The 23,883-nt window shown below is 44.9% G+C and overlaps 1 protein-coding gene across 5 annotated transcripts in view; it reads left to right on the top strand.

Moving 5' to 3' along the window:
• The first annotated feature begins 5,866 nt into the window (after window positions 1-5,866).
• LOC147451105 (uncharacterized) overlaps window positions 5,867-23,883 on the top strand; it is an 82,150-nt gene continuing 64,133 nt past the window's right edge. The window contains exons 1-5 of one of the 5 annotated variants that reach the window (XM_086520066.1): window positions 5,867-6,066; window positions 6,189-6,300; window positions 18,742-18,778; window positions 19,173-19,242; window positions 19,388-19,492. In XM_086520066.1, coding sequence (XP_086376192.1) covers window positions 5,910-6,066; window positions 6,189-6,300; window positions 18,742-18,778; window positions 19,173-19,242; window positions 19,388-19,492 — 481 coding nt within the window. In that variant the 5' untranslated portion in view covers window positions 5,867-5,909. The remainder of the gene's footprint in view (window positions 6,067-6,188; window positions 6,301-18,741; window positions 18,779-19,172; window positions 19,243-19,387; window positions 19,493-23,883) is intronic. The other 4 variants (XM_086520067.1, XM_086520068.1, XM_086520071.1 and 1 more) reach the window with 4 other exon arrangements.

Raw genomic sequence — 23,883 nt, 5'->3', positions numbered from 1 at the left:
AGTTCTCCTTTGGGAAGGAGACGCGTGATCAAGAAGCAAATTTTTAAGACCTTCGTATGGATCCTCTTCTTCTTCCCGAATTGTAGTGAGGCCTCTTTTGGAAGTCTCACAAGGAGGCTTCCTAGGTATTCTCTTGTCATGGTGGGGAGGTTGGAGAATCCCATGAGCACGAAGCTGCCGTTGCACTTCATTTTGGAGGGATGGATTGCCCATGGCTTGTTGAAGCCTAGAAACAAGGTAGTTAACAAGCATAGGGGCATCGTTAGTAGCCTGCTCATTAGCAAAATCAAATCTATCAACGTTAATTTCACTCTCTTTATTATTGTCAACCATTCTAATAACTTTTAGGTGTAAAATATTTTAGGTCTACTTTGGCACTTCAAGCCCTAGTTGCTACTCCTCTTTACCCCTTTAGAAAAGCACTCAAGCTACTGTACCCGTGGCTCAAATATCATTAATTGCAAGGAATAGAAGAGAGGGCCTTTCAACACCAAAACAACACGGGCTTCTGTCAAGCTTCTAATAGCTCAATAGTGGTTAAGCCGTAGGCAAGCCCCGTAGGACTCCACTATTAAGACCATAGCTCTCGACGGTGATGCCCCATTATCTGCATGAAGGCAAGCGCACTGCAAGGCTGAAAAATCCCTATTCTACTTATACTACTTACTACTACTGGCTCTCTACATATTATATTCATTCATTTGTACGATACCTCTCCTCCATATCCGCTAATGTTCCCTGGTATGAGATCTCTCTCATGGGTCTCCTCCCTACAAAAGGATCAGATCGAGGAACTCGAACGCGGACCAGCTGCCCGAGAAGGCTTTAAACAACACCCACGTAGCCAACCCATAGCGCCGTGCTGTTGCCTTTTCTTGCAATTCATATATTATAAAAAAGAGACTGTGCTCACAGCTGCCAGCTTCACTGCGCACTCTCGTTGCCATCCTTGTTGAGGTCGCCTCGTGCCTCCCCTCCCCCCCCCCCCCCCGATTCTCTGCTTGCTTTGACGCTCGACGACACCATCTTCAGCTTTGAAACGAACCTTGAAAGATTCTATCGCTTTTTTGATTTCTCCAATTGGGTAGCCCCTACTTACTCAATTGCAATTAATAATAACAAGCATTTATAGCTAGCTTGAGGACCTTCCTTCTTGAGCAAGAAAAGAGAGAACTTGTGCTCTGATACCAATGTAACATTTAATGGCCTAGTAACTTGTGTGTAGCGGAAAATAGCATAGGCATAGTGAGCATTTCATTAGAATAGATTCTTAATGAGCACAGCAAGAGTGCTTGGGTGGAGAGAGCAACAAAAAGAATAACACCTAGTTAGATAGGCATGAACAATACTTCAAAAGAGAGAGAAATTAAGCTATTGACAACAGTTGAGGACCGGATTTTCATGGAGCTTGTCTCCCCTCCAAAAGGCTTTGTATTATAGGTTTCCCCCATCAAGGGAGACATTTTACAATACAATTCTTTGTGTTTTTTCAATGATTAGCTAGTGCAATGAAGATGGAAACTTCAAGCACGAAGGAAACACTTTTAAAACACAACATCAATTCCCTCATGGTCTCAGACCCAAGACCTCACACACCTTCGAAGATGGTGAGAGCTAGCGGGGTATGAGAGTAAATTGAGAGGAAGAAGTAGTAGTCTTACAAGAAAAAAGTACATTTCCTCACATAATCACTCATATTAGCATAGCATAGCTTAGTAATTAGCATGGTAGAGGAGATGAGCATGCATTAAAACTTGGCTCTAGATTGGATTTGCATCACAAAGCCAAGAGTTGTTGGTGTAGGCCTCCCTTCTCAAAGCTTGGAGTAGGTGATAAGATTTTCATTAAAGCTTGAGAAAGAGAGAGAGAGAGAGAGAGAGAGAGAGAGAGAGAGAGAGAGTCTTCTTGCTTCACACATGAGCTAGTGTGAGTGTGTGTGGAATAATGCCTTTGAAAATTCAGCCCCCCCCCCCTCTCTCTCTCTCTCTTGGTCGACCCCTCTTGCTAATTACTCTTGCTGGCACCCCATTGGCCCATGCTAGGATTAGCTAGTAAGAATTAAGTAGCATAAATGATAGCCTTATGACATGTGTCCCCATTCCCCTTTTGTGAGAGCTTTAGGTAATTAAATAATGAAACTAAACTCTCATTGGACCCCTTTGTCTTCTGGCCAATAGGAAGCAGGCAAGCCATTGGGCTACTGAATGCTCATTGGACCCCTTGGGAGATTGTCCAATAGTCTTCTAGAGAGCTTAATTCTTATTGGTTCTTTTATTAAGCGTTTTTAAATGAATTAAACTAGATTTACTCTAGCCTTATTCTCATTGGTCCACCTCAATGGCCATCCAATAGGATTTGAGTGCACCTTGTGGGCATCTGGGCTAGGGAGCTGACATGTGTCCTTCATTCCCTTTGTGTGAAGGAAGCTTGTGAGTGTGTGTGTGTTTCTCTCTCATCCCCTACTTGCAAGGCTCGCCCCCTCCTTTGTAGGAGTTTTGAAGACTTTTGGTACACGCACAAAGCATCCAATTTCCCTAGTGTTTGACCTTTGGACACAACCTTTGAATTTTGGAACCTTAGCATTTTGGAAGTCTTAATGGGCTGAACCTTAGGGTCTTTAAAGCCCATTGTTGCACATTGCTCCTTTATAGATGCCCCCCCCTTTGGATCCCTATTTTCCCTCCTTTGGATCCCTACTGTGGCCGGTCTGTCAGCTTAACCAATATTCTAGCTTTTTCTCCCCTGGCACTTCCCCATATTAAATGATTAGTTTAACATGAGAAAATCATTTAGGAGAATTAGATATTAGTTATTATGACAAGATGAATATAGAACAAATCATAGCCACAGGTATTTGAAGGACTCATAGAGAGCACAATGATCGCATAGGTAGACACAATGCATATAATGGGAGTGACAATGATGATGAACAAAGAAATCGTAAGTAGAAGAGATTGGGGTGCATGAAGCAGTGAAAACAGGGGAGCGTGGGTGTGGCATTTTCTGTGATGAGGGGGCCACTCCCTACCCTTGTGCTTGGCGGAGTGTGCTTCCTCTCATAGGGCACGATGAACTCCTCGTCTTCTCCTTTGCAACAACATAGTAATAACCCATCATAGGATAAATTACATCAATGTCCCATTGACGCACCTTTGAATCTCATGTCAAGCATCCCTTTCTAAGTCCAAGAACCAATTGCATGCTAGCACACGTCCGTTTATCGGTGTCCCATTTGAAGGTGCACAGATCTTTGCCATCATCTTCTTTGTCACCACCATCGTCGTCATCATCATCATCCTCTGATTCCCCACACCCTTTGTGTTTGAAGAGATCCCATATGCATCATGGTCGATAACAATCTCACTCGCTTGCTCTATTTTCCTTACCTTGTGGACCTCACTCTCCATTATGCAAACGAAGAGCAACATTCATACTCGTAAACAATGATTCTCTCTTATGTTTTCCACAAAGGATTCTGCTTCTAAATCTTATGCTTGAGGACATGCTCAACTCTGCTATACTTTGTTAGAAGAAAGTATGTTGGCTTCAAGATCTTTGTTGATCTTTGCTTCCAAACTATCCTCGCACTGCTACTTTTCGACCATAATATTAACACCATTAGGCCGCCTATCCCCCTACAATTGGACAAAGCCGCACAAAGCTAGCCGAGCATGTCTACCCATCGACTTGTCACACTCGTGGTCTAATTCTGCCTCATTAAATGCCAACACACCAGCTTGACCGACCATCGCATGCCTGGCCCATTGTCACATATTCCGCCTTAGTTTAGGTTTTAGTAGAATGCAAAGTTATAATTACTTTAAATAGTTTGAGTTTTTTATTTGAATAGTATAATGTAGAGTCCAAACACAAAATGAGGCGTTCGCCAGCTCAGTATTTGTTGCCTGCTAATTGAGCCATTCTATTGCAATCATTGTGACAAAGCTTATGAACTAAAAAGTCATCACTAGAATAACCTCTGCTTTTCTTTAACTTAAGTCTATGTCCTACATCTTTTGTATTTGTGTTAACTCTTTTTTATTTTTTGCCATACTCACCCAAACAAAGTGAGGGATTTAATATTAAAACTTAACAAAACTACATAAAGGCCATGCTCGGACGAGGCATGGGTACAATAGAACACCATAACCATTCACCAATAGATTACAATGATACCACAACCCCACAAATACAAAAAACAAACACGCTTTTTACACGAAGCCTTAAACCGATACAAAAACAGAATCAAACAAGGTTGGCAGGGTGCCACCATAACCCACCTCCTTCCACAAGGCAAGTCATGCTCAACCAACAAGCTTACATTTGATATTAGCTGAAGGAACACATACGAGTAGAACCCCAAGTCGGAAGAAGAACCAGGAGCCCCAACTTCAAGGACGAGCGGGTACAACACCAACCTGGTAGCCAAGATCCCTCCACCGAAGCGAACCCCACCACCAAAGCCACCAGCTCAGCACCGTTGCGACTCCACCATCCTGCCCGAGTTTGCTCCTTGCCGCAAGCGTTGCCTATGAGCTCCCTAGCTCTGCAACCCTCGCATGCAGAGCAAGGTGCAAGCAGGACGCACGCCTACCCTTCCAGCAAACCCTTACATTCTGTATTTGTGTTAGCTCTTGTTTTGTGTGTCACAAAAATGACATAAATTCACAACACTGGACGCTTCGAGTACACAACCACGACTCCACCTTGATAACATTTTAAATACTAGATGCCACAATAGTATCACCAAAGCTCAGATCATGCAACATACATCCGTCATCCACAAACTTGACTACAAAACCAAGTTTTTTAAGTGCACACATAAACAAAAGATTCTTCTTGATCCTAAGTATATATAAAGCACCCCACATTAAGTACAATCTTTCCAATTCTTATGAGACGTAACATGCTTAGTTGTACCACTCTCAAAGTACCACACATGATCCACATATTCCGCAATACATGCATTGTAAACAGATGGGATATATTAACATTGCACACTAACCCATTCTGCATCTTGCACAATTTTTTGTCAAATTTGAGTTGCAAGAAAAATCTCATCAAGCTAACCAAGTAAAAACTCTCTCTCTCTCTCTCTCTCTCTCTCTCTCTCTCTCTTTTTGGCTTTTTAAAAGAAACCCTTAGTGTTGTGCTAGCTTAGGGAGACTTTCATTGTTTTCTGTGCATGATGAGACTTACCTTTCATTTCACATCCGACATGTCTTTACTTTTCTTGCATTCTATTGTTTTAGAATGCTAAAGTGAAGCTTCACCTTGCATAATTTTAGTAAATTTTACACACACAGACATATATGTTTTTTTTTTTTTTTGGCACTCTTATTGTTTTAGAATGCTGAAGTGAAGCTTCACCTTGCATAATTCTAATAAATTCTACACACACACACATGTATTAATTAGTTCTTTTAATTTCACCTTTCATTTCACAACTTCACATGGCTTTACATTTCTTGCATTCTATAGCCTGATTCTAGTCAGTGTTAATGTTCAAGAAAGTCTCTTTTATTAAACGGCTACTGCTCGAGTTTCCTCCTCACAAAGAAGAAGATCGAAAATACTCGCAAATTTTTTGAGGTTTGTAGAACTTTTGGACAACTTTCTCACATATTTCATCAGTTTTTCTTTCGTTTACCATGGTTTGAGTTAGTTAGCCTCGATTTTCAATCGGCTCAAGACTAAGCTGAGGCAATTCTTTTCCAAACATTGATACTAGTTTAATTCATCCTAACAGTTGTATCACTTTCTTACTTATTGTTTTTGAAAGCCGTCGTCACTCTTTCACTTAACAGTTGTCACTCTTTCACTTAACAGTTGTATCACTATACTTATTGTTTTTGAAAGCCGTCGTCACTCTTTCACTTGTTTTGATTGACTATGAAAGAAAAAGGTACATGGGAAGCTGTGGTCTGCTGTTAGGCCTAGCTCCCATGAGACTTCACCTCAATAGCAGCATCGCGCGTTGTTCTGCGACCTTCCTTTGCGATCCTTCTTGCTTCAAGCAAATTCGGCCAATTTGTATGGCTTCGGCTTCAACTTCCTCGAAACCGAGTAATCTCTCTCTCTCTCTCTCTCTCTCTCTCTCTCATAGGTGTGGCGAGCGGCTGTGTCGTGCTCCACGCATTGTGCTCTGTTTTGGTTTGTTTCGATTCTGAACAGGATGACATGTGCAGAGCTGCAAAGCGGCAGGAAGCTGTCCTTCGGGACCACACACGTCATTCAGCCCAAAGGCGAGCATCGGGCCACTGTGGTGTGGCTTCATGGCCTTGGGGATGTGGGTGCCAGGTACATCACGTTTTGAAATTCTTTCAATACGATATTTGCTTGCGATATTAGGCTTGGAAATCAAATTACCTGGCCTTAGTTATCTTTATTTCTCTTCTCTCTTTCTTTCACGTGCTCTTGACATATGTTGGAAAAGAGGATTTTACTTTTCTGTATCTAGAATCTTATGATCCTGAAGAACTTGAGTGTAAAGACATTATCAGTATAATGGCAGAAACATTGACTGCCTCTACTGTGACTTTAAAAGGTTCATTTTAGAGTCAAAGAGTTGCATCGTTATTGTCATCACTGTGGCATGGAAGCTGGATTTAGAGAGATGGGTGCAAGCGAGCAGCAATAGTGTGCAGTTCCTAAACTGTGTTGGCACTGCCCTAGCAAAAGGGTTTCAAGATGTTCAGTCCATTTCAGCTCAGTCAACAACCAGTCTGAAGGCAAGATGTTAGGTGCAAGTTAGGCAGACTGAAGGGATGATGATAGGTGCGAGTTTACTTGCAGCTCGATGCATGCAAATATGGGGTGTTTAGCTATGGCGAGGTCGCATGCAAGGCTTTCCACTTCAGCTCATGCATGGTCTGGCCGTAGGGAAGAGGATGAATGGATTGAATTATCAGCACCGTGGCCTGATGTTTACAGTCTTGCCCACCGATGCAGGCAATCTGGGCTTCTCTACCGAAAACACGCTCAGTAAGCTCACTGAGCTCTATACAGAAGGCCTTCAGCATTTGCATGTCCTCCATGTCGAGCACCCTAGTACTGAATTTGCTGTTGGTCTCATACCGCATTAATTCCTGATTGCTACTTGCCGCAGTAATCGACTTTGGCTCGAGTAGCAACACCTTGCGGTAGTAAACGACATCCACTCTGACCGTTCCAAGAAAACGGGCCCCTACATACCCTCTCAGGCTGCACTTGCTCGACGTGAAGCAACACCTTGCGGTAGTAAACGACATCCACTCTGACCGTTCCAAGAAAACGGGCCCCTACATACCCTCTCAGGCTGCACTTGCTCGACGTGAAGCACACCAAGCAGCAGGTGCTTGGTGTCCACATAGGCCTGCCTCAGATCTTGAGCTGAAGCAAGAGCGGCAGCAGGCCATCAGGGGAAAGAGGAGAGCGTCACGTAGGCGGAGTGATGTAAAACTAGGTGACGAAACAAAAGCATCCGGCGAGAATCAGGTGCAGCCTAAATGTGTGTGCAATGAATGGCCAGCCTGGGAGACACTATCCGCACAAGCACGTTTTAACCCTCGATGAAGCAGCAGCAGAGTGGTGTAACTCTTAACATCCCCTCTCAACACTTGATGCTGAACAAACCGCATGAAGCCGAAGGGTGTGAGGCCTCAAATGAAGATGTCTACTGTGAAGCAACAATTCAGGAACTCCAGCTGCCGAGAAATCTCCAAGCAAATGTTGCCACGAGCAGTGTAGGGAACTGCGTGGCACAAGTTGGTGAGGTGGCATGATCCCAAGGGGTTAGAACCTTAAAAGAACCCCACAATGGACAACACCGGCCAATACAATAAAACCCTAAAATTTGCTGTGGCACTGTACGACCAGCCTGCAAATTGTGGAAGTGTATGGATAGCTCGCAAATTGTGGAAGTAATTCTGGGGGTTAGCTTTTGGGCTCGAGTGCTTTTGGAGGGCACAACTTTTCATAGTAGATGCTTTTGGGTCCAAGGGCCTTTAAATATGAGCCTTGGGGGTCACTCTCGTATTCTCGCATGTGCGGAAGTAGAGGAAGGGCTCCCGGACAGTTGTACCTTTGTGAAGTAATTTAAAGGAAAGACCGAAAGGGGCGCTAGGATTTTGGGGCTAGTGCTCTAGGATTGGAACTTTGCCTCTCTCTCTCTCTCTCTCTCTCTCTCTCTCTCTTCCCCCCCCCGGTTGTTTGAAGTGCTAAAAGTTTGTTCTAGTTTGTTCTTCGTAGTTAGCACGTGGTGCTCAATCTCGTTACAATGGTATCAGAGCTTGAGGTGTGTGCACACTCTTCTGACAAGCACACCGATCCTCCTGGCATAGACAAAGAACAAAATGGCACTTGATTTTAACGAGTATTTGCAGTTCCTTCTAAATGAACTCCGAGACATAGTCTCAAAGCGTCCTTAGTAGAACCTACCTATTCTGCACAATTTCCAATAGTTTCTAAACTACATGTTACCACCACTGTTTCCTCAGGTTTTTCTTGCTCCGAGCCTAGATAGTGCAAGGGCCCCGTCTCGACAAACTACACAGTCTTCTATTCCGATCGGGGGAGTTTTTAGAAATATGGTTGCACCATCCGAGTTTTATCGGGTGCCACCTACTTTGCCACCGCTGTTGCCACCACCTCCCCCATTGCCACTCGGGTTTAATGGTTGGAGCCGGTATGCCTACCTCTATTATCCACCTCCAAAACTTGCACCAAATCAGCCCAAAGACTTCAAAGATGGTGGATCTATGGTAAATTTTTTCACGTTTTGGGAGTGAAAGATCGGAAGAAAGCATTGCACTTCCTTCAAAAGAACAACAGTACGACAATATTTATGCACTGAGGAACTACACAGAAGAATCGAAAATCTCTCGAGCAGCCGCTTTTCTCATGGACAATACTATGCAGTGATGGAGTTCTAAGCCTCACGCTTCAGGGACTTGGCAAGCTTTCAAGAATATTTTTGCCCGAAGTTACATGACATCCTTGCTTGACGCGTAGCTTCTGACAAAATGGGGTAACTTGAAAATGCTAGCTATTGAAACTATGGAAGACTACAATCAAAATTTCCCAGACATCTACCTCCTGGTGTCTTTCTTCTAGCTAATAACCTCGGAGGACAAGAGTGCGCGCTACACCATAGAACTGCCATCACCACTTCAGGAGTACTGTTTGTCCAAACAAGTCTCGACCATTTAAGAGCTCACAGACCATGTTGCGGTTGGCTACAAACTTATGGAGGGAAGATCATCCCTTTGCCATCGCGCTCATTCCTTGAGCCTCACATTCCCTCTCGCGCTGCTCGCCATTACAGCCTTGCAACATTACCCACTTGCCCCAGCTGTTTGCTATCACCCAGACTGCTCGCTCAGCCCACCTATTTAAGCCTGCTCACCCTTTCCATTCAACTTGTTCAGTCTGTATAGGCCGTACAACCTTCATAGCTTCTACCCATCGCACCCCCTCAGCTTTAGTAGCCTCCTCTCGCTTGCACATTCACCCACATCTTATTCTCTGCACACTTTGTTAGCATTTCCAGGGCTTGGTGTCCATTGTTGCTTCAGGGAGAAAGTTTGCTACTGGGGGTCTTCATCGGCTGCTACACATTGTTGGTGTTAATGAACCTCCTTGGTTTCAGAGACTCGTAAGGAAATCTACGAGTTTATAGGGAGGAAATTCCATTGGGTCACGAGCATCAGCATTTGGGTCGCCCTTAGTATTGCTCATTGTAAGCAAGTTTTCTCTTCATCTGGACTGTAGAGTCTGACTTTTGGCAACGGATAATACCAGCTCCACTCATGATTGAGTGGTCACATTGGAGGCGTGCTATTTGGTATGCAAAGTGGTGGGGTATAGACTGTCATCTATGCAGCTTCTCTCTTACCTTAGGGCTACCTTTCTATATATGCCCATTCCTAGGATTGTGATTGTCTTCTTGTTGAGGAAAAGTTATTTCAGGCTCCAGTCTGAGACATCGGACCAGGCTAGTTCAGTTTTTTCATGTAATTCCCTCGATTTTGGCAGACCTTATTATTACCTATACAGATGGAGACGGGGATGGATCTTGCTAGCCTGGATGAGGGTCTAGCTGCTATTGTCAGGTTTCCAGGACTTCTACAAGAGTCCTAGTTGCATATCTCAAAGATTGGTAGTAGCTTGTAGTTAAAAACCAACGTACATAAACTTTACTTTGTCTTGTACCATTGATGTCTTTAGTGTCCCATTGACACTGATACACTGGAGAAAATGTTACGAGTTAGTGATTTACGATAATGGATCTAGTTGGCGATTACCATGATTGTCTCCTTGTGATGTGAGCATCGTTTTGGAGTACTTGAACAATAACAAAGACTGCTTTTACTTGCTTGCTTTGGGACTACTAATGCAAACGATACTAGGATAAAGAAAAAAACCAAGTGGCATGGCAAAACAGACTTTAAGCCGATACTAGAATTAGCATGAACGCGTGGCTATGTCGATCATAAATAGGGGTGGCGTGGCACGCTATGAACATTCGAGTATTGGCTCTTTTCTTCTATTAGGGTTCAAAGTCTTCCTCACCTACCAAGATGTGCTCTCTTAGCCCCCCCCCCCCCCCCCCCCCCCAAAGACACACACACACACACACAATCACCACGCGCGCACACACAAGAAAAAAGAATTCTTTTAGTGTGTGGTGTGTGTGTGAGAGAGAGTGGTGTAGGTCAGTGAGTCTGTTTGCACGCGAATCTGCCTTGCGCGAGTCTGCAACCCACGTGCAGGTCGACCTGAGCGTGCTCTGCTTGTGTGTTAGTGCTTGAACCCGTCTGTTTCGCTTTAGCATGTCCCGCTACAACAACTTGTTGAGTAGTGTATATTCTTTGAAACCGTGCGTGTGTGGGCATGAAGGTGTGCGTCCGTGTGTGTGACAACAGCAAAAGGCGACTGCTTTGCAAGCCAGATAGTTCCTCTGCACTGCCAGTACGTGGGTTATCTCCATCGATTTAGTCACAGAATTGGGGTTTAGAATTTGGTGTGCTATAATACTCGGTGTGGATTTGTACAGAATTGTGGGAAGGCAGAGTGCTAATTTTTTGTATGCCCCTCTGTGGCTTCATGTACATTTTCTTGTGGCTCCTGTACAGAGTTAGAGGTCATCAAATACATAAAAAAAAAGAAAAGCCTTTGTTAGGCATTTGCTCTTTGGGTGGTTTGTTACTATATGTTCGAATCTCTGTGTATTTAAGCGTCGGAAAGTCATGGGTAATTCCTCGGAGGCCATTTTTGAGATCAAAATCTGTTTGTATGAGGATTTTGAGGAGGCTCAGAAAGCTTGGAATGATTAGGCACTTGTTCTTGAGGTGTGTATTCCCGTGCAGGACCTCATGGACTTGGTTGCGTAGTATGCTATGAATGCAGTCATCTTGTTTTTCCTAGGGAAAATGCCTCTGCGTAGGATGTTGGGCAATGGGTCGATTTTCTTCTCAAACGTCAGGCTGTCCATGGGGTTTATTTTGGTGCTCGTGGAATTTATGAAGTCTTGTTGGTAGATATTGAAACTAGAAATCTGTTGTTGGAGATGTTTCCTCTCTTTTTTTACCACGTAGATGACCCATGTTTTGCCATGGGCATTGACTAAGGATTATTAAAATCTTATTCGCCATAAATGCTCGGTATGGGTGGAAATTGTTGATTTCCCTCGCACATGGAGACATTTTTTGCTGTTGTTGACTGCACAGCTTGGGAAGTCAGTCTGCCCCCTGAAAATGGATGTGAACACCAATAGGTTTTGCATTCTTTGAGATACTGATAAACCAACTCCGGAAGGCAATATGGTTGATTCGTGGGACCCATGGGTGGTAAACTCCCTTTAGACTCAAATGGGGCAAGTTTGCAAATTCCTGTTTCAGATGTGGTAAATTTGGACACATGCAATTGGAATCTCTCGAGCGTGCCTTGCAGTCCACTCCTTTAGCGGTTCCATCATCCGCTCCTATCCGTATGGGAAAATCCAGTGGAGAGACGAAGCCAAAAGGAGTTTCCATTTCTAATGTGGTCCCAAATGTGGAGAAAGGGAAAAGCAAGCCCTCTCAATCTGTTGTTCGTGGTAATTGAAAGGGAAGAATGTTGGGTCCAATGATAATAGTGCTTGGGTGGTGCCTAAAAAAACAGTGAAGACTCGCACTCCACCCTCATCTCGCAATTATGTTCCACTTGTTAATGCTAATAAGAATGTATTGTTTAAGCAACTTCCATGTAATGATAATTGCACGTTGATTGACGCGTGGGAAAAAGTGATGCATTCTTACAATGATGTCCTTATTGGTGAGACTTTCACCCCGCATGCAAACTCTGTGGAAGCTTCGTCTACACTGAATCAACGGATTGAACCTAGCACACATGTGGTGGATGAAGATGTGTCCATGGGCACGTCTACTTGATCTCTTACGTTCCTTTGCCGCTTGTACACATGATCTTTCACGCATAATTGCATTAGATGCATCTCGTACAATGTGTGTGGGTTATGCAACCGTGATAAGTGGCGGCTAACCTAGCACTATGTAAATACAAGTAAGGCAGATATAGTTGTTTTGTAGGAACACAATTAACATGAGTTTGCTGGTGAATGTTCCTATTTTGTTGGTTATTGGATTTCTTATGTTGGTTTGCAGGATTACTTGAGATTTTTGATGATGGTTCGTCTCGAACTTCAGCCAATTCTGGTGAGTAACGACCCACGTGGTCGCGCTGGATGATTGTGCAATGTTTGGTGAATGGCCAAACATATTAATTTGGAGGCATCTATGTATACACAGCCTCTGGGCAAAGGACCACTTTATGGCGAGACATCTCTTCTTATCCATGGATCTCCAATGCTTTCCTTTGTGGTTATTTTAATAATACTCCAAATATGCATGATAGCACCACATGCAATTCTAATTTCTCACATGTTGCTTGCGGAGAGACAAGCATGGGATCATCTTCTTGCTTCTACACACATGCTTGGTTTATGGCGTTATCAGCATTCAGATGTCTCGAGGTTTACTTTTCAGCATAATACTCATTCATCTTATCGCGCACGTATGGATGGTTGGTACATACTCAACGTGCAACAATATGATGAATTTCTATGCGATCTAAGAATGGATTGCACCTTGCAGCTTTCAAATTGTCTCCTTGTTTTGTTGACTTTGTACTTTGGGCAATCCTGTTGTGATCGACTTCTTTCCCAGAAGCGTTTGCTGCACATTAATAATGCTTATCTTACGCATCGAGCATTTTGAGATTTAATTTCTAGAATTATTCCCTCTTTGTTTGCCCACATGCATCTTGATTTTGATGCTGCTTGATTTCGCTTTGTTATGCGGGTGCAATGTGCTATTCGGGTTTATGGTAAACAATACATGCATTGGACTCCAGCGAACGTTAATGTTAGCGAACATTAATGTTGCCGAACAGGTTTGTCAACGGGTGCAGGTATTGGTTGACTCGCGGCCTTTGTCTGACTTTGAGTTGTCAGAGCTGTGTGAAGCTCGTGTATGTATCGAACATAATGACAAGCGGAAACTTGATAGATGGCAGACACGTGCTCGTCAAAGGGCTTTTATGGACAAAGGCTATGCCTTGAAACAATTTTTTAAGCATCTGCATCACACGAGCGTTTCCTAGGACATTAAGTTTGTAATGCTTCCTTCAGGCGATTGGACTTCATCCAAGCATCACACGAGCGTTTCCTAGGACATTAAGTTTGTAATGCTTCCTTCAGGCGCTTGGACTTCATCCAAGCAGGAACTTGCTGATGCCATGGTCTCGCATTATAAGCATGCATTTGCTGCTACTCCTCAGCCCTCTGTGGAAGTTTGTGAACCTCGACAAGTGTTGCTCTCTCATGTACATCAAATTCTTTCTTTGCAGGATGCACAAGGCCTTGAGGAGTGAAACTGGCCCGTAGGGCGTAGACTTTGGCTTTCACCCAAAACTTTATTTTAACTTTACGACACAAAGGAACTTCACAAATAAGCTTGTGATTGGAATTCAACACTTCAAGACATTTCACGACTTGTTAGCTAGAGCGCTCCCAAGCAGACAGCGACACCCTGTTGGCCCCAAAGACTGGCGCCCCTTTCGGTATTTCTTTATTCTTATTACACTTCAGAAAAACCTATAAACTTCTATAAGCTCTACTCAACCCGATTTCGGGAACATAACCACACGAGAAGTCTCCACGGACAAAATCCCAAGTACACGGTGACTTTCCACGCACTTCAGAGCACTTCACAAAACCTGGCGTGAAATTGTAGCTCGCTGAATTCTCTGTTTTGCGCTCCAATCCGCGTGTCGATCACTTCTATGGATAGCCCTCGAGTTCTCGTACCTATAGGGTCACTTGCCCCTTGAATTAGATGAGATTCCTCGCGGGAAATCTCTCTAAATTGTACTATACAAGCACCCAATGCTTTCCCAAGGCTCCCCTGACAAATAAACGATCCGAACGCTTTCATTTAACCCTCACCAAGCTGTCCAAACCTGTCCATGGATGTAATTGCAGACATTTGACCCAATTTCGCCAGCATAACAACGCAAAAATTTATGTAGGTCAAAAGTACTTTCCCTTGCGGTATGGAAGCTTTCTAGTTTCAGCATGCTGTAATTTTCTGTTTTGCATTGCTAGGTGCCTATTGTCCTGTACACACATCCAATCGAGGCTCCCTTGGCGATTCCATGCAATTTAGGTGCGAAAAAACCTGCAGAAAAAACACAGCAGGCTGTAATTCTTTGTTTTGGACTGTTTTGAGCGGAGCGAGCACGCCTACACGTGTCTCAAGTGCTCCCGCACGCAATGGGACAATTCCCCTGTGAATCGGACGAGTTTTCACGCGAGAAAACTCTCTGTTCTCGCATTCCTTCGCGATGAAACTATGCGCACTTGAAGGGAATTAGCAATTAGCTAATCCGGTTCCTGTACAAAAGGCTCTTCCCTTGGCAAACGTGCATAAAACCCCAGAACTGTACTGGGCGACCGAGAAGCCCAACTAATGGGGCATTAGCATATGTGCAAAGGGAAGAGAGAGATGCGCGAAAACGGAGATCAACTTGTATACGGTTGCATTTGCCCTCTCATGCGGTTTTTGGCTTAGCATTCTCCCGCCTTGCAGCGATTTGCGGTCTTCTTCATGTGGGTCAGATTTTGGGCCTATTGGACCTTGTGGCGCCAACATAATGGCTGCATGTTTCACCACTCTAATATGGATCTTTTTCTGAGGCAATCTTTACATTACGCCATGGAAGTTGGGGATATCACTCTCGAGATACATCAGATTTCCTATGAATGCTTTTAGCCCTCCTTCACAGCAGAACACTGATGTGTTCTTTCTTTTGTATAGGATCCTTTCTGTGGGTTTTTTTCGCCTTGAGGTTTCCCACTTGTAAATTAATTCCAAAGATTTATAAAAAAATTGTGTGTGTATGTGTTTAACCAAAGTCATTTAGAAGACAAAAAAATGGAAAGTGGAGGAGCTTGAGGAGGAAAGCTATTTTTAGAAATTTCATCACTACACTTGCCAACAAATTTCTGTAATATCTTGTTATTAGTCCTTCTTATGAGGATGGTGACACACTCTTGGGTATTTCACGGGTCAGTGTAGTGGAGAGTCTTGGAATCATAGCTAGTTTTTCCTTCTTATGTGCCAAATGCGGCCCACCTGATGTACGTTATTATCTGGTTTTGCCTCCAGGTTGGATTGGCAGAGTAACAGGGAACGGGCGGAACGAGGCCCTCCCGTTCCCGAAACGTGTTCGCACCCCCCCTGGCAGTCGAAATGGGAACGGAACCGGAACGGTGTTCCGCTGCAGGTCAAAACTGGAATGCGGAGAGGAACGGGGCTGGGCGGAACGCTTGTTCAAAAAAAAAAAGCCATTTTCAAATTTTTGAAAAATCTCGCCGTTTGGGCCTTGGACGCCTTGTGAAATTTGAACTTTTGGGGAGAGAGGGAGGGCTCTAACCTCTCCTATTTAAAGCCTCATGAGCAAGCTCAATCTCACCCCTCCCTCAGGGCTTAAGCTCATCTCTTGACGCTCAAAGCCTCATTGTCTTACCTCCGTCCGGTATCAAGCTCCCAACCTCAAGCTCTCTTCTTCTCCCTTGGGCCTCAAGGCTTTAAGCCTCAAGGCTCAAGCTTGAAAGTTGAAGCTCCATCCCTCACTCTTTATCTCTCCCTCAAGACTAACTCTTCAACTTTGAAGCTCCATCGCTCCCTCTTCCCTCAAGCCTCAATTCTCTCTCCCTCTACGTTGGGCCTCAAGGCTCAAGCTCCATTTTCCCTCTTCCCCTCTTTCGCTCAAGGCTCCATTGACGGTTTGACCACCTCTTCATCTCTCTCTCTCTCTCTCTCTCTCTCTCTCTCTCTCTCAAGCTCCCTCCCTCTCTCGAGGCTCGACTCTTATCACTTATGGCCCAAGCTTCCGCATCAAGTGAACATGTGCCCTTGGGTGCGAAGAAGAAGAAGAAGAAGGATGAAGCTTTATGGTGGGGGACGAAGTACATTCCCGAGTGTTGGGAAAGTCCGGTGGTGCACGTGCATGGAAGTGCAAACTATGTGGCTTTGAACGGCAATCTGGCACAACCAAAGTCCCGTGCTCACCTCCTTAAGCTAGAGGGACAACAAGTAGCAATATGCAAGGCGGTCAACGAGCAATTCTTAAAGGTATTTGAAGCCAAGGATGCTGCCATCAAAGCCAACAAAGAAGAGAAAGAAGCGGCAAGGCGTAAGCGTCCTGCAATCGACCCCAACGACTTGGTTTTTTCCTTTTCTACACCTTCTTCATCGGTCAGTGGTGATAGTAATGCGGCAACGACGGCGACGGTGGCGACATCATTGCTATCGGCATTTTCAATGCCTAATACTACTCTGGTCTCCACTCCCAAATCTCACCAATGCACCCTACATACTACTTGGGATCCAAAAAGGAAGGAGGATGTGGAAGCAACTTGCAAGTGTTTTTCCATCATGATCACATCCCCTTCATAAAGGCTCGATAAGACTTACTATCATTTTCTCACAATCAATCATCTCGATTTTCATTCTCATCTCATTCTCATTCCAACGACTTGGTTTTTCTCTCTTCTACATCTTCTTTATCGGTCGGTGGTGATAGTAATGCGGCAACGACGGAGACGACGGTGACATCATTGCTATCGGCATTTTCATTGCCTAATACTACTCCGGTCTCCACTCCCAAATCTCACCAACGTACCCTACATACTACTTGGGATCCAAAAAGGAAGCAAGTGTTGCCCGCTTTTTCTATCATGATCACATCCCCTTCATAAACGCTCGGTAAGACTTACTATCAATCAATCATCTCGATGCTCATTCTCATCTTAATAGTAAATTCTAATACCCTTGTGTGCAATGTGTAGGTCGGAGTACTTCAAGACCATGTGCATGAGAATTGGAGAGTATGGGGCACGCTATGTGCCACCCTCCTCCGAGGCCCTCTGCACTACTCTACTCGACAAAGGGAAGGCCGTTGTGGAGATGGCAACCCTCAACATGAAGAGGCAATGGACGAAGTATGGTGTGACCCTCATTGCGGGTGGACGGAGCGACACTATGAGGAGGTCCATTCATGGCATTGTTGCCTATTCCAAAGGGGAGATGTAGTTTGCCCACTCCCATGACGCCACAAAAGGAGAAAAATCAGCCGATGTCCTTGCACGAGAGTGGGGGGCAGATCTTGTGATACGGCTAATCACCGACAGGGAGGCATCAAACAAGACAGCCGGAGCTATTTAGGAAGGTGCTTATCCTCACATCACGGTGTCCTTTTGCATGGCACGTTGCCTTAACAACCTCTTGAAGGATTTCGGCAAACTACCTTGGATAGAGCCTCTCATTGCATCCACGTCCAAGGTGGTTTCTTTCATTGACAACCACAACATACTTCGAGCCGAGTTCTTGAAGTGGTCAGGGAGCAATGTGCTTCTAAAGTATTGTGAGACCTGCTTTGCCTACAACTATCTTATGGTAAGCTTTTCTGCCCCTACCTAGAGGTGAACATTAGGCATGAGTCATGACTCATTGCTCATTGGTTTTTGATATTGTTTCCTTTGTGGCCACCGGCTTTGCCCCTTTTTTGTATTGCACTACCGTATGAGTGATTGAGTCTTGACATGTCACCTAGTGACTCTTACAATTGTTATTTAGCACTCTAGCCTCTACATGTCTTTTTGTAGCGCCTTGGCTGGCCTTGTAAGCCATCTTTATAATCTATCATTTTTTTGCTCCAAGCTTTTGTGTGGAGTTTGGACTCTATTCAACTTTGAGTTAATGTTCTTTCTATGAAAAATCAAGATGCTCTTGTAAAGGATGTGTGTAGTGCGCAATCGCGTGTAAGCCTTAAGATTTAAGAATCATTGCGAAGCATGCCTAAATAGGATTCTACTTAGACTAATGGGTGTGTATGGCTCTCTACTAACATATAGGAAGAATCCAACCTAGTTTAAATATATTTTAAGCTTATCGTTCCGGCCCTTGTTCCCGTTCCGCTTTTTTGGGGGGTACCCGTTCACGTTCCTGAGGCCCCTGTTCCCGTTCCGGGTAACTTTGTGGGTTGGGCCTCTTCAGGGCATTAATATCTCTCCATCTCTATTTCTCTCTGTTGTGTGCCTTCAACATCCTCTTTGTTCTGTCATCACATGTTGCTGTGCGTGTTTATGCCAGGTAACGATAATTAAGCTGCTTATTGATTACTTTTTTCTATCGGTTACAGCTGGGCTGAAGCATTAGAAGATCTTCCTTTGCAAAATGTGGGTATTTGATCTTTATCACATACAAATTTCAATTTTATATTCATTGCCTGACAAATCTGTTTGATGTAGAGGATGCATACACACTTCTTAAGATGCATGTCTAGATGCATTTGCTTGCTTTAATGTTTTCTGACCATATGCATATTTTTTTGACAGTGTACTACATTTTTGCAAATGTGAAGAATAATACACACACTTCAAATGATCTTAAATGCTCTCAACCGCAATTATGTGACTGAAACAAAATTGGGTTTCATGAGGAAACAATGTTTACTGTATGTTTGTCTTCGTTGTTTATGCACTTGAATGCATGTTTCTATGTGATATCTATCTCGTAGCTTTAGCGCATAGAGGGGGGCCCTCATAAACCAAGTGTATTGTTGGGTTGCAGATAAAGTGGATTGTTCCTACAGCACCTGTACAACCTGTGGCTGTTATGGCTGGTTTCCCATGCAATGCATGTAAGATTTTCTCTGGTTACGAATGACCAGCTTGTGTGACCTTTGAGCAAGTAATGTAGAGGTTAGATAATTGGCTTTAATAGTTATAAACTGTGCTGCGCTTTGCTAGCATCATTTCTCACGAGTTTTCTGTTTGTTCTTAAAGGGTTTGATGTAGGATCACTCACTGAAGAAGGACCCAACGACTTAGAGGGTCTGGATGCCTCAGCAGCACATGTTGCTGAACTTTTGTCCAAGGAATCTGCCAATGGTGAGCTGGATCTCTGCTTGTGTGTGTGTCAAAGTAGTAGCTTGATATTGCACAAGTAAGGCTCAAGACGATGCTGTTTGTACAATTCCAACCTTAAGATTTTTTTCTGTCAAAGTTACAAATTTCCTGGTCTATAAACATGCTTTCTCAACTTAAAACGCAATGGTGTGAGAATGATCTTCCGTCAGATGGGTCCTTTCAACTTACGTGTGCAAAAATGTCCTCTTGAGATTGGTTGCGCAGCAGAAATGATGGAACGGGTGGGAACGGTGATCAAGGGTGATATTCTGAGATTCTTAATCCAAGGGGCTATCTTGCGTCTTGCACAAGATCAGCCCCTGCTACTTTCTAATGGATACTCATGGATGCTTGTATGGCTAGGGATTCCAGCTGGCAGTCAATCTTCTTCAGATGCCTCATTTACTTCAGCAGAGGTACGGTGTTGAGGCTAGCTGCAGCGAGATTGGAGGCAGCTGGCTGTCAAAAAGTATTAAGCAACAGCAACATGTCCTGTCGTGCAGAAGGCTGGCGCGGCAGCTCCTGCTTTACTCTGGAGTGGTGGGACAAAGGCAGCAGGGCAGCGCTGGCGGTCAGCAGGTCTTCAGCAGTGTGAAGAGGCTAGCACGCGCAGTGGTTACTGGCTTGAAACAGCGTGCGAAGACAGCCTTAGGTGGCGCACAGCAGGTGCAATACTCGCGCACTGCAGTGGGTGTGGGTCTGTGCAGCGGCAACTTTGCAGGCTCTCTCTCTCTCTCTCTCTCTCTCTCTCTCTCTCTCTCTCTCTCTCTCTCTCTCTCTCTCTCTCTGTCTCTCTCTTTGAAATGGGTAATATAAAATGCGAACGTCACAAGAGTACTAGGAAAAGGAACGTGAAGAGACTGCAGGATGCCAAGGGGCAAGAGCATCCTTGTTGAGAAGATCCGCGTGCTTTATGGAATCAAACTGCCATATCCCATGAGACGACCAATGTGATGGTGCACTCTGGAGTGAGAATCATAGACAAACGCTTTTCTGAGTGTCCATTTATGCCAATAGCCCCAAAAACGCAGAAAGGGAAAGACGACAAGCATTGTGACCAACCCAAGTCCATAGATGCTTGATACCGCATGTAACTGAATGCCAAACCTAAGAGAGCAGAGACCATATTTGATGTGCCATTGGGAAAGGCAACTAGAAGATAAGGTATAATAGGGATAGATAGTACCGATCAGGAATGGGCTTTAGCTCATGACCCTCCTCTTATGATGATATGATTTATCCATGAGTTTACATATGCGTCTTCACATGAGTTCATGAGTGTCCGTAATTCACATGGTTTATCCACGTGAAGAAAAATTCAACCCCTACAATCATGGGTTGACCCCTCTTGCTAGGAGGACTTGAAGGTTCATTCACATAAGAGTTGTTCTACACACTTGTACTACACATGAGACGCCTAGCTAAAGGCTATAAAAGAGAGCCCTTTGTACTCTTCCTAGGTTAAAGAGGGTGAATTAGAGCAGCATTTATGATAACAGAGTATTAAGTGACACAAGAGAACCAAAAAATAAACTAGAATTGCATTACCAAATGAACTCAAGCAATTTATACAAGAGATGGCTCCTTAAGTACAAGTGCAAGAGTATCTAGGGTCTATACAAATCATAGTTGCTAGGAGTTTCAAAAACGGGGAAACGGAAATGGCTGGGAAACGGGAGAAACGGAGTTTTGTGCCTAGGAGGAAATGAGGAAACTCCAAACAAGAATATAAATAAACCTATAAGTAGATTGATATGGAGACAACACTGCCACACAGTCTATGCCACACATGTTGATCAAGTCACATAGATTGGTTCCTTGGACCTAATGGCAGGAGTCAGCCATGATTAATAGAAGCAATCGCGTCCGAGAGCCCGCCTACCAAAATGAGGGAAAAGGGCTGCTTTTATAGATGAACTTGCCTCTTGAATAAGGAGGTTATGTGGTAGCTTTGACACAAGTGTCTTGGCACTTGTCTAGAAAGATAAATTATCTTTGACGAGTGTCGTTGCATGTCTCAAGTGTCTTGCCTTTTGTAAAAAGAAAAAAGTGAATGTCTTTTGTCTTTGACAAGTATCTGTACACATGTAACCAGTGTTTTGACACTTGTCTTTCTTTTGGAATACTCCTTTTAGATTCTTCTAGCCGTTAGCTTCTAGAACATTCTAGAATCGGCAAAAAATTGATAACATAAATATCAATATGGGAATCAAATCAAAGCTCTTTTGAGTGGAATACCTAATGCTAAAGCATTTTTCAAACAACACTCAATGGCAGTTATCATGCATGTTTTATTGTGAGATATCAAGATTAGAGATGTCCTCGGTTATTTTTACTGGAGCTACGCAGACACAGAGAGCCTGTTGTGGAGACCAAAAGAGACAGTCTCTGAGGCAGATTACAGATTTTTTTTTTTTTTTGAGAAAAAGATCCTTCTATTAGTTACTGAAACTGCCCATAGGGCTACAATCACCTCTTCAAGAGAGGGCTACAACAACCATGATGGGAGACTCTCCCAATGAAAAAACCAGCATATGTACAATGGGGTTAAATCAAGAAATGGGGGGAGGGAAAAGCCACACAGGTGGTCAGTTATGCCATCGGAGTACACCCTCGACCATAGTGTAAAAAGGCCCAAGACGCCAGAGTCGAAGGAAAGCCTCTCTGCTCTCCTGCATGCGGTCGGAGCTGCCTTGTAGTCCCTCAAGCTGTCCTCTGAGAGTATGGATCAGCTCTAGCCAAAAATCGCGAACAGTCTCTGTTGGTGGCACAGGGCGAGCCTTAGAGATGCGGAAGCAACGGGCCCGCCAGATGAACCAGAGTGTCAGGCCACTGATGAGCTCCCAACACTCAACTCTCTCACTGCACCACTCTTGTGGAGTAAGCTCTGTAGGAGGCTGGAGTGTAGGTCGCCCCTCCTGCATCACTATCATCCTGCTGGTGGAAGATAGCTCAAACTGAAGTGCTGGGCCCGTGAGGGTGGACCAAGCCGTTGCTCCCCAAGTGTACTGTCGAGCCGTGGAGAGAGCAAGCATCAGCCGAAGAACTCGTAGCCACACGTGCTGGGCCGAGGGACAGTCCCAAAGACAGTGACGCTGACTCTCCACAAGATGGTCACAAGTTGCACATGCGGCCGAGAGACCACTATGCACTAGCCAGCTCCCAACTACTGTAGCTCTGTGTGCGACCAGCCACTGAAACAAGGTGACTCGCCTCGGCTGTCTGGAGTCCCACAACCTCTCCGAGAAGGCTGCCAAGAACTCAGCTGTGAGACCCTCTTCTTGCCAATGAGGTCCTGCAGCGGGCAGGCCTCTCTGTGTTGCTAGTATATGATGTCCTAGTCGAACAGTGTACTGAAAGAACGGGACTCCTGGGTGGTCTGCAGAAGAGAAAGGGTCCCTCCAGAGCCACTCACCAGGATCCCACTGTACTCGTGCCAGTGGACAACACTCCCAAGCCCACAGTCTCCAGTGTCTAGTCTCAAGAGCTGCTGGGGGAGGATCTATGACACAAGTCCTCCCACAGATGCCCACTACTCGGATCCTCTGAAAACAGCACTCTGCCACCTGCGGGGCCTCTACTGCAACTCGCTGTAGGCGTCCCCCACCCTGAAGCTCGAAGAAAAGGGATAGAACAGTCTCTGAGCAGGCCCTGACTGGGATGAGAACCTCCAGTTGTGTGAAGGCTCCCATCCACCTGGGTGCTACTAGCTCGAGAGGCGTGAGCCACTCAACTGGAACTGCCTCTGAGATGTCTTGGCACATGCTCTGCAGCCCTCTCATGCCCTGTAGCTGGAAACCCTGCACCTCCTCTGACAAGCCTGTGAACTCTAACCAGTCACCTAAAGAGCATGTTGGACCCGTTGCCATGGGACCCCAGGAAACATGAGGCCGACGACCAACCAAGTGGCCTCTCTGAGTGCTAACCATGGGTTCCAGACAAGGGGCTGCCGTAGGCGCTCCTCCGTGCAAGTAGGCTGTCTCTGCTCCAGGCCTCGCCGCAAGAGCTCCCAAGATCGAAGCAAACTCACAGCGAAGCGGTCCTCCAGTCTCCTGCTCAAACCAACTGTGTGCATCTCTGTGAAGATCCATTTGGTCGAAGGTTGCCAGGGGCCTCCTGCCTGAGGCACCCTAGCACGAAGCCGCTGTAGCAAGAACTCCTTTCAGGGCTCCTCACCTGGAAGAAGTCCTTTGACGATGAGCTTCCCAAGAAGGGCTCTGCTCTGCTGTGCTGGGTCAATGATCTCAAGCCCTCCCTGTGAAAAAAGGAAGAGTGATGACCTGCCAAGCCACTTTGGCTCGGGCTATCTGAGTGTCACGTCCTGACAAAAGGAAGTTCCTGATCAGCCTCTCTACCTGGCTGATACAAGAACT

The sequence above is a fragment of the Adiantum capillus-veneris genome, chromosome 9 (assembly GCF_014529385.1).
Source record: "Adiantum capillus-veneris isolate H3 chromosome 9, ASM1452938v2, whole genome shotgun sequence".
Lineage (NCBI taxonomy): Eukaryota > Viridiplantae > Streptophyta > Polypodiopsida > Polypodiales > Pteridaceae > Adiantum > Adiantum capillus-veneris.
The sequence above is the reverse complement of the archived record's forward strand: the minus strand, read 5'-3'. Positions and strand labels throughout refer to the sequence as shown.